This window comes from Chenopodium quinoa, unplaced genomic scaffold (assembly GCF_001683475.1).
Source record: "Chenopodium quinoa cultivar QQ74 unplaced genomic scaffold, ASM168347v1, whole genome shotgun sequence".
Lineage (NCBI taxonomy): Eukaryota > Viridiplantae > Streptophyta > Magnoliopsida > Caryophyllales > Amaranthaceae > Chenopodium > Chenopodium quinoa.
Window position 1 is genome coordinate 1,755,532 of NW_018743292.1, and position 11,769 is coordinate 1,767,300.

At 36.2% G+C, this 11,769-nt stretch overlaps 1 protein-coding gene across 1 annotated transcript; it reads right to left on the minus strand.

The window, feature by feature from the left end:
- Positions 1-486: 486 nt before the first annotated feature.
- On the minus strand, positions 487-5,775 carry LOC110736263. The gene is made up of 13 exons (XM_021916438.1): positions 5,429-5,775; positions 5,247-5,344; positions 4,601-4,683; positions 4,314-4,440; positions 3,998-4,061; positions 3,675-3,772; positions 3,495-3,579; positions 2,797-2,920; positions 2,323-2,424; positions 2,039-2,103; positions 1,406-1,487; positions 1,152-1,231; positions 487-1,053 (listed from the first exon to the last, which is right to left on the minus strand). Exons 1-13 carry the CDS (start codon positions 5,671-5,673, stop codon positions 996-998), a joined length of 1,311 nt encoding a protein of 436 aa, XP_021772130.1. The 5' UTR covers positions 5,674-5,775; the 3' UTR covers positions 487-995.
- Positions 5,776-11,769: the final 5,994 nt, after the last annotated feature.

Here is an 11,769-nt window from a genome sequence, read left to right on the forward strand (position 1 = left end):
AAACTTGTATTTTCTGGTGGGAAAATTTATGTACGTGGTCATCTTCATCATCCAAGTGCAAATCACATTTAAAATCATTCAACATTAGGTGGGATTGATAGTTCTTTAGTATGAGGGAATAATAGGTTTGATAATCTATGATAACTGGTACTCCATAATCCATAAATGGGCTAAAGAAGTAAAGAACGACTAAATGTAGCCAATGTAGGCATGTGCTCGTGGTAGCATTATAAACGATTTAAAATCAGGCTAGGCTTCAGACAATCAAATATATCTAGTCTTTCTTTTAGGAACGTTTTATTAAGAGAGAAGTAGTAGAGTGTATAGGAAAAGTTACTACCGAATATGATAGAGTATAAAACATATTTCTGGGTTTCAGCCATCAGTTTAAGCTTTTGATTAAAATGGTACTTTAACATGGTACACGTAGATGCCGTATAGCTATTTATTAATGATATTATTTTCCCGTCAAAAAAAAACAAAAAATAGTCAAAAAGAAGAAAGTATACTCGTACTGTACTTCATATGAGTTTATGGATTACAAATGGTAAAACTGTAAAAGTAACTCCACATCTCATAAACATGGTTTATTTAAGTTGAGATCATTCCTTGACGGGTATACCTTCTAAGCAATCATTTACAAATTCAATTTCAAAATTATATATTGTCACCTGAATCATTTACATATTTCTCCAGACTTTCTCCAAATCATAAGACGGAAGTTGATGTAAGATGGTATAGTAGAGGCACTTCATCTTTCGTTACCATTCATTTGCGAGTTGATTAAGCCACACATTATAGATGCTTGATTGTTGTCCATCTTGCAGACATTTGAAGGTAACTCCTGAATCATGATTCAAACCGTTGTTTGCATGCTAAGCTTTGTCATCGACCTCTTACACAGAAACAGCAAAGTTAGAACTGTCACTTCATTGTTGTATGGTGGTATATAACTATCAGCTGAAACCTGTCACTCAAATTCAGTGCAGCATATCTCAGACATATATGCCTAAGCCAAGCTCTTTTGGGTTTGTCTCCACCATCCAAGGAGGCCTGTCAAATAACACAAAATGAGGACCATGAATTTGCCGAAGATCAAGAACAAAAACAGAACAATTAGATTAGTGCTAGCTTGATAAAAAAAATTGTACTTGTTCATCACAAAGTTGATCGTTCCTTGGGCAGCACGCTCCAATAAAACATTCCTGGCCTCTACTGCAATTCCTTCAGGCTATATTTAAAAATTAAAAAATAAAGTGAAAATAAAATAAAAAAAAAAAACATTTTTGTTCGATAACAGCAAGCTTAACAGGAATAATTGGAGGGGAGGGGGGGGGGGGAGGGCATGAAAGAGTACGATTGAAGTTCTCAGGTATTTGACAATAGAGGATCTTAAAGTATGTACCTCTTCCGGAAACCATACCCCAGGCTGCGTACTACCCTCTAAGACTGCAAGGACAAATGCAGCAGTAGATAGTCCAACCGATCTGTGAACAAGACACTAACGGTGAAGCGAAAATTTTAGGAAAAGTTCCTTAACATTTGCACTCTTAAGCCAGCTATACAATATTGCAAGTATTAGGTGAAAAGGATCCCAAAGCAACAGCAAAAGATGATGGCTAGAAGTTTCCTGGTAGAGACATGGCAAAAGTCCTCAACTAAATTCATCACCAGGTAGTACTGCATCAATACTAAGACCATCATACCAAAAGTAGGGTCCTACCTTCTTACATGGATTGCGTCTCAGAATATATAACCACTCCCAGTATATAGTTCTATTTTCTTTAACAGCATATTTATCTATGTCAAAGTATCCTACACCTTTATTAGAAAGCATTTCACCAGAGATAGACACTGCAAAAGTCCATTAAATATTCTGAAAGGTCTGTTGTTAAAAATCAAAAGATCCAAGCAATGCTGATTCTGGGAATATGGTGTCTTTTAAAAGTTCATAAAGTGCAGCGAGCGATAACACAACCAGCAGGTCAGAATCATAAGATAGTAAGAGCTGGGCTAAAACTATAAACTTGATACTTACACTGACAAACTCTTATGAGTAAACACACCGATTGTATTGCGCCCATTTGAACAATCCAAATCAACCTGTTAAATAGATATAAAAAATTAATTCGTAAATAGCCACTTACCTAACCTGGGGAAAAGCAGTATAGATGACCAAAATTACAAGGGGATTGTAACAAATTAATCAAAGCACTGCTTCAGTTGTACTATCTTTACTCTGGGAGACTCGTTAGAACTTAGAACTTTAGAAGTGATACTAGGAATAATTTGTATAACACTAATCAGTTTATAGCACCTTACCCTCATTGACACACGCTCCCCTGCAATACCATCAACTGCACGAACTACAGGGTCAAACAACTCAACCAACTGTTGAACCTTTGTCCTGTCCCTTAGAAAATCCTGCATAATCCAGTCATATGAGCTCTTGGTTGTATAATATGGTGTCTGGTTAACCAACTGCAGCAACCTACATGCACAGTTTTTTTTTTTCCTTTTAATGGTCAATACCTACATGCTGGGTGTTCAGTATCAATGGCCTTCATAATTTATACCCAAAAAATTAAATTAAATAAATCTATCAAGCAATGAACCCTTTATGCTTTCAACTGAATTATCTGGTAGATACTAAATAAGGTCAGTTTCTATGGGTCTCTCTCTGTAAGACAATTTATAATTGCTGTTATTCAGACAGCTTGTCCACTAGCCCAACAATAGAGCCATTTTCTACAGCAGCCAAAACTAGCAATAAAACCAGAAGAGAATAAATTATACCGGTGGTAAAAGATTTGTCATTATGGCCATTCCCCAGTTCCAAAAGAAGGGTGCAGTTCCGAATCTAGCACTGACAGTTGGTACTCCCAGAACTTCATGAGTACTTCTTACTTCTGGCAGATTCCTGGAGAAAATATACTATTTCTTATAAATTTGAGGGACATTCTCCAGTGAGACGTAGATAAATGTTATACACTAGGATCATGGATGGCAGCACAAAGCAAGCAAAAGTTTGATAAAGCCACTGAACAGATGTTTTAGTCACAAAAAGGGAAAGGAGGATTCACCCCTAAGCCAGCACGGATGCAAACCGGTGTATTGCACTCATGAGGGTAAGCACGGAGTTCAATTCAGTTAATTAATAAGGAAGCACAATTAAATACACTCAAGAATTGTAGCTGCATGACCCAGCATCTACTAAGTTTTGGACCTGGAGACAGATTATTTGAAGGCGCTATAGCATTTCCAGGCCTATAAAATATTTAGAAAATGAAAATGTTTTATCACCAAACACATAGATCAAAGGTTCAAAAACAACCCAGCACACATCTCATATCCAGGTGGCCAAAAACAATTGAATGAAATTCACAACAATCAATGAAGAGATCTAGCAAGAACTAAGCCTTAGTCTCAAAATAATTCTTGACAGGAAGCAGTAGCGAAAAAAAAAATTCACATAAGTAAGAATAGTAACTTACAGCAAAAATACATCCCTCTTATTGATCCCTTTTCCAAAATCAACATTTAGCATCCCACTATAAGGCTTTAGTTTGACCTTTTCACCTGTATTCCCAACAAGACATCAGGAGATGAAAAAGTATATGATTGCTAGTGAACACGTATAACAACGTGATGTAACAAAATGGAAGAAAGAAAACCTTTGTTGTAGGCAACAACCTCTTCTCCTAACAGTAAAAAACTTGTAGACAATATTGTTGGACCAGCACCTCCAGTACCCGCTGTATAGTAAGAGAATCTGAAGATAACATGAAACAAAAAAATACCCAGTGAACTCACATTAGACTTCTTGCATAAAGGCATGCAAACTAACATAATCATATAAAAAGAGTATGGAACACATACCATGCAAGAGATATGACAAGAGTTACATGAAATTTTACATCAAAAATCTAAGCCATCAAATGTATTTAAGGTTGATCACAAAACACAACATCAAGACCTCAAGAACAGAAATGATCACCTTAGCCTTTCAGGTTCGCCCTTGCCTTCCTCTCTTGCCGCACGAACAAGTTCTGCAGCCATCACTGTGATCAAAATTCCAGATGGAAAAAAAATAATTAATGAGTGTTAGCAGTCAATCAAACAAAATATAAACAATAGAAAGAAAACTCATTGGCAACACTTAGGCTCGTAAGATTTAGTTAATTATATGTAACGAAATCCCCATAACACAAGGTAAATTAGACTCTAAAATGTCGTGAATAATTTCTTGCAATGTTAAGAATACGGATAAATAGGGAGCAAAATGAATTGTAAAATTGTTCAAATATAAGAACCATTGCTCACTCCAGGGTAAATCCCGGCACTTGTGATAGCTGGAACATTAGCAGCAATTGCATCTTTGCAAAATGATTTGGCACGAAATGCATAACTTGTATCATCACATACGTCAATATATGCTGTCTGTAAGAAGATTGCGTAAGTGTAAAGAAAACATAAAAAAATAACCAAAAGCCAAAACTAGTATTGACTCTTAAACACACACAATGAGAATGAAAACCAAAAGCAATAATCCATCAACATAACCATCTAAAAAAATGCTTAGATAATTACCTCATCTCACCTTGGTACGAATAGCAGCTTCAAGTACAGGACATTTTTCTGACTGCTGGAAAGGCCCTGCGGTGTGAACTACAAGATCTACATCTGAAAAGAAAGTAGCAAATGCTCATTACATATATAATGTATTACTAATCGACCAATCTAAAAATATATTTTAAAATAATTTCAGTACAAATAGACACACACAACGATACAGAATGATTATAAAGGACATAGTCCCCTTAACAACTCGCTTGGTAGCCGGTTATGAACTTATGAATAGCAATAATGGGAATGAGCTTAAGTGTAATTTAACAAGCAAACATCCTAATGTACATGGGAATGGACATTGATTTCTTTCATGTACAAATTCATTCCCACTACCCCCGTTTACTACCACTAAACAAATGGTATGTAGATATTAAATTTAGAGGCCTAATCGCCATTGGCCTCGAAAATTGGATTAGTTGCAGAAATGATCAGTAATCAGTTACTTCAACTTTGCAACATTTAGGGTTACCTGCAACAATTTACTAAAGTAAACTCAACTACTTGGCTAAGCAAACTACGTTTATGCATATTAAAATTGTAAAAGTTAAGATTCAATAATCTAGCAACTCTATTTCTACCCAATTTTCTTCAATTCCCAGAAAAAATAGAAATACTACCTTGTAAAGCAGCCTCTAATTTCTCCACATTATCAAAATCAACCTCAACAAACTCAGAATTCTCCCCAAGGTTTTTCACCATTGCTGCTCCTTTCTCCCTTCAAGATCAAATCAAACATTAAAAAAACTAAATCCAAAAAAAAAAAATCAATCACAAACCCTAGAATTCTGGAGAGATTTACCGATTTCGACCACCGACAACGATACGAAGTTCAGGAGAAAGCTTAGAAAGAGCGACGGCAGTAGAACCGCCAACTCTTCCGGTACCGCCCAAAACCAAAACCCTAGAATTCCGAATTTTATCGCTGGAAACTGCGATATCAATCTTCGGCTTGGAAATTTCTCTTTCCTTAACCGAGCTCGAAATAACCGCCATTAATGGCGGCGCTGAGCTTTTGAAGTGTAGAAGCACAGAACCTCCCGCCATATTTTCTCTCTCCTCTCTGAAATTGAAGATGATTGAGTGAGTGAGAGTGAGAGAAGTAGTTGATTCAGTTATCGGCTTATCGTGGTTGATGACGTGGCGGTTTGTGAATTTGGTGGTTTTGGGTTTGTATACGTGTCAAATTGTCAATGTTTGCAATTTATTAGGCTTCATGATTTGGGCTTTAAAGGCCCGGGATTGTGATGAGCAAGTCCATGCCATGAATAAACCATTTTTCCAAATGGATAAGTGGCCAGTTTTTATAGAGAGAGAAAAGGAGATGACTCGATAGAGAGAATTAATTCTACGAATTAGGCGACTTTGTAAAATTACGATTATTAAAAAAATATATTTTACGACTAAAAAGAACGGATGAAGTATGAAATTACGAAATGTTTGATATTAGAAGCTTATATATTGATGTCAGAAAATCAAATACTCCGTAATTGTTTTAGTTTTTTTGTTGACGTGAGAAACACCAAGTTTTAAAGTTCTTTTTGGAGAAATTGAATTGATTTTCAGGTATAAAGATTGATTAATTAGTTAATGCTTATGCCTAATCATGTTAAAATTAAGCCTTTTATGTACAACACTTGATTCACTTACTGGCGAGTTGGAGGCTTTGGAGCCAACATCATGTCGAGGGTTTAGAGAATACCTTTTTTTTTCTTCTTAGAGAGCAATTAGAGATTGTTAATGTGGTGTTATCTTTGAGAGTCAGATGAATTGGTAAATATAGAATAGATCAACATACATCCTTCATTCTATTCTAAATGCGATGTAGTGAATACTAGATGTTAACGAAATGTGAGATATACAAAGAAAGGTTCATATGATGAGGGACTTTTAGGTTACCATTAGATAAGTAAAGCATTATTGCTAGTCTTGCTACTAATTATCAACCTTTCGAAAGGAAATATGCTTCAATTATAAGAGAACGGAAGAAGTTTTTGTTATGCTTTCGGTCACTGAACGTGTATAACAGTTAAAAAAATTAAAAAAAAAAAAAAAAAAAAAAAGGGATCACGGGGTCATGCTATGGGGGTGTAGTGGCCCAGCCCAATATAGAAGAAAGAGAGGTAGAGAAAAAAGCACGTGGTCAAGCAAGTAGAACCAAGAAAAAAAAAAAAAAAAAGTGGGGAAATAGCAGTGTAGTACCCTCAAAAATATGTCACGCAGAAAATCGTATAAGGCAGTGTTTGGATTGGTCCCCATTGAAAAAAGAATATGGTTCTTCCTTTCAATTTACTAGATTTCCATTATTTTAAATTTTTAGACAATGTGACTAAGAAGGGCAATTTGGTAACTTCCGAATCTATGACGGTCCACACCCTCCGCAATAGGAGTAGCATGCAGTAACGTTATAATAATACGTCCCTCCTTGTTTTTATTTATACAATGGGTGTATATATTTCTTTAATTTTTTGGTAGGTATAAATTTCACACAGCAAAATTGTCATCCATATGTATGTTATTACGTAATAGCATTGTTTATATATCACGGTTATGTGCTTATGTTTGTATTATTAGGACTTATATATTGAGTGTGTGGATAGATAATTTTGTCTTTTATTATATGAGATACAACTTTTTTTTCAAAGTAAAACTTTAATAATACAAATAAAGTTTAATTCAATATGATCAAGAGACCATAGTGTCGATTACCTACCTTATTTAAGTAAATTGAATTGACCGTGAATTGCATCGATCAAAGAGGGCCGCAATTCAAGTAGCATCAGCCTAGGAATAAATTAGCTTAACACCCAAGACAAGCTCAAAAATCCAAAAGTAGCACCATGGATCCATGCATGCAATGTTTTATCTGGTCCTATTAATAAATTTACAAAACAATAAACACGCTTAGTGAATGTATGCATATCCTTAAACATGCAGTATTCTTTTTCTACTAACTCGCATTCTATCACCACATGCATATGCTAATTTCATTCTTTCTTACGGTACACCGCAACTACGAAACAGATCCAAATTCCAAACCATATATATGTACATTTTTAATCCGTGTATGAACACGTACATACATGCAAATAATTGATAGTATTAGTATATCTAAATGATGTCGGATATATATCATAGAAATGTGAAAAACAAAAACAGATTTTCAATCTATGAAAAAGGTGGACAAATTAAAACTAGTCACTTGAAGAAAATAGCCAAACCGTCCAAATAAATTGTCTAGAAGATCACCATGATCCTATGAAATAACTACTGACAACCAAAGTGTGTAAAATAGAAGGTGAAAAATACGTTAGTTGCATAAAATGGGGTATGACCTTATTACAGCTGGGTTTTTTTATATATATATATAAAAAAAAATAAAAAAAAAAAAAAGGGAATTTGAATGAGCTGGAGTTTCTCTTTTGCTGCTCTGATATTATTATTATTATTATTGACGCTTATATATTGTCCTTATAAATTGGGCCCCATTTTTATACATACAACACACAATGGTATTGATCGTCGTCTGTATTCTGCTTATACTATCTGACTTACAATCTGTCAAGTGTTACTAGCCCAAATCTATACCCCAACCCATCATCACAATTTATTCATGAATGTTATTGCTTTATACTCCCTCCGTTTGTTAATACGTGTTCCATTTTGATCGGCATACTTGTAAACGCGTTACTTTGACCAATAAGATCTTCAATTAGCAATAACTATAAATTATAAAACTTTGATATTTAAAACTATACATTAAGACAAATCTAACAATTATACACATGACTATATTTGATCTTATGTATAAAACATAGTGATGAGACATCGTATAATATATGTTTGTGAGGATATCTTTTGTCAAATATTATCTATTGTATTTTAGTTAACTTCCTAGGATTCTAGCATATCTTTTGATTCTATTGTTAGGAGGTGTAACTATTATATATTTGACATTACGATCAATGAGAAATTCAAGCCATTCAATTCTATTTTCTATCTAATTTATCATGGTATCAAGAGCAGGTTAATTTTTTTTTTTTCTCCTCAATAAACATCCATGGCCGGCGATGATACATCACCACTGCCGCCACCAGAAAAACCCGACCATCAATCTCCATGTATGGAGGCTTTGGCCGGTCTTATGGGTAATACAAGAGTTCCCGAAAATCGGCTAAATGGTAACTTTGATGATACTTGTTGGATTATCGATACCGGAGCTACTCACCATGTAACCGGAAATAAATCTTGGCTTTTTGACACTTACGCCATTGAACGTCTTGTTGGCTTTCCCAATGGTGCAAGTGTACTCGCAACTTTGGCCGGCTCGGTTTACTTATCCGATAAAATTACTATCTCTGCGTTCTTTATGTCCCAAAATTGAATTGCAATATAATTTCTGTTTCTCAACTCAGTGGTCAATTAAGAGTTGTTGTACAATTTAACTGACATATGTGTGCCATACAGGACCCAATGAAGGAGCTGATTGGAACGGGACTTAGGCGCGACGGACTCCATTATCTTAGCAAACCGGATGTGGTGCAACGTGTGTCTGTGATCGAAGCGTCATCTAATTTGGATCTTTGGCATAGAAGAATGGGGCATCCTTCGGAAAAAGTAGTTAAGTTGCTTCCTCATATTAGCAATAATAAAAGTAGTTTAGCAAAAGGATGTGAAGTTTGTTTTCGTGCTCAACATCGTCCTAGAGACAAATTTCCTCTAAGTGACAATAAAGCTTCTAGAATTTTTGAAAAAATTCATTGTGATTTATGGGGTCCATATCGACATGTTTCATCGTGTGGGACTCGTTATTTTTTTACTATTGTTGATGATTATTCTCGAACTGTTTGGATTTATTTGATGCTTGATAAAACTGAAGTTTTTCGGATGTTTATGGCGTTTGTTGCTATGGTTGATAGACAATTTAATCAAACAATTAAAATTGTGCAAAGTGATAACGGAACCGAATTTAATTGTTTGCATGATTACTTTGTTGCCACTGGAATTCTTTTTCAAACCTCGTGTGTTGAAACCCCTCAACAAAATGGGAGAATAGAGACAAAACACAAACACATTCTTAATGTTGGGAGAGCCTTGAGATTTCAAGCACAACTACCAATTTATTTTTGGGGGGAGTGTGTTTTAGCTGCAGCTCATTTGATTAACCAAACTCCTACTCCTCCTCTTCAAAATAAAACACCGTTTGAAATTCTCTTCAATAAACCTCCTTCTTTTGGTGCTATCCGTACATTTGGTTGTTTGTGTTTCGCACACAATCAAAAGACGAGGGGGGATAAGTTTGCTAGTAGGAGTCGTAAATGTGTCTTTTTGGGGTATCCATTCGGTAAAATGGGGTGGAAGCTATTTGATCTTGAAACAAAGGAATTTTTTGTCTCTCGTGATGTGAAATTTGTGGAAGATGTTCCCTTTTTATAGTCCGGAAGATGCTAATGTTGATCCGAATCTTTGTGAGACGGGGGACAATGTTCATGTTGATTTTGCGGATTTTATTGTGAATGATGATGATGATTTGGTTGCTTATAATGCTGAAGTTGAGCATGAAATAATTAATGGGGAAGGAAATGATGTGCCTTCACCACGAGTAGATACAGAGACCGCACGGCAGCAGTTCACGGCACAACAGCATGATGAGGCTGCTGCTACTGCCCAGCCGCAACCTGCCCGTGCCAGACAGACCGTACAGCAGCATGATGAGGCTGCTACTGCCCAGCCGCAACACACTGACCAGCTCGCAGTGCCACAACCACCTGTGTCCGAGCCCATACAGTCACACAATTCCAGCCATGGTTCGCTTAATAATGATGAGATGGGTCCTGGTTTCCGAGAAAAATATCCTTCAGTTTTACTTCGGGATTTTGTTACACACACGGTTGTTGCTAAGAGTCCGTCTCGTTCTTCCAATCAGACTCCAGGTACTCCGTATCCCCTAGCACATTATATAAATTGTAACACTTTCTCTGTGAATTATCATAATTTTATTGCAGCAATTGTTCAAAACAAGGATCCAACGTCTTTCAAAGAAGCTATGAAGTATGATGAGTAGCGCAAATCCATGAAAGAAGAAATTTGAGCTCTGGAAGACAATGGCACATGGACCTTGGAATATCTTCCCCCGGGAAAGAAGGCTCTTGGGAGCCAATGGGTCTACAAGACCAAGTTTTTGTCTAATGGGAATGTTGAGCGTCTCAAGTCTTGCTTGGTTGTGTTTGGTAATCATCAGAGAGCAGGCATTGATTACGATGAGATGTTTGCTCCAGTGGCCAAAATGACAACAGTAAGAATTGTTCTTGCCATAGCAGCTTCGAAAAATTGGGAACTCCATCAAATGGATGTTCACAATGCATTTCTACATGGTGACCTTGATGAGGAGGTACACATGAAGCTACCTCCCGGGTTTGAAAGTAAGGATCCCAACTTGGTTTGCAGATTACGCAAGTCTCTATATGGTTTGAAGCAAGCTCCCGGATGTTGGTTCACAAAGCTTTTCAAGGCTTTGAAACAGTATGGTTTCCTACAATCCTACTCTGCTGATTCATTATTTACATACACTAAGACTAACATTCAAATAAATGTCTTAGTATATGTCGATGATCTCATTATTTCTGGGAATAATTTCGCTGCACTTACTGTTTTTAAAGCCTATCTTAGTGATTGTTTCAAGATGAAGGACCTTGGTCCTTTGAAATATTTTTTGGGCATCGATCGAGGTTGCTTGTAGCTCTGCAAGCTTATTTTTATATCAAATAAAATATACTTTGGTTATCATCTCTAAAGCAGGTTTATTGGGTGCAAAGCCAAGTGAGTTTCCGATGGAACAAAATCATAAGCTCGGCCTAGCAAGTGGTGCGCCACTTTTGGATCCAGAGCAGTATAGAAGGCTGGTTGGTCGTCTGATATACCTTGCGGTAACACGATCTGACTTTGTCTATTCAGTTCACATACTATCTCAGTTTATGCAAGAACCCCGTAGTGAACATTGGGAAGCGGCATTGAGAGTAGTACGCTATTTAAAGGGCACTCCGAGATAGGGTATTCTTTTGAGCTCTGATTGTGACTTAAATCTGCATATTTGAGTTATGTGTGCTATGTCGTCACAAAGTTTTTGAGAGCATAAGAATATTT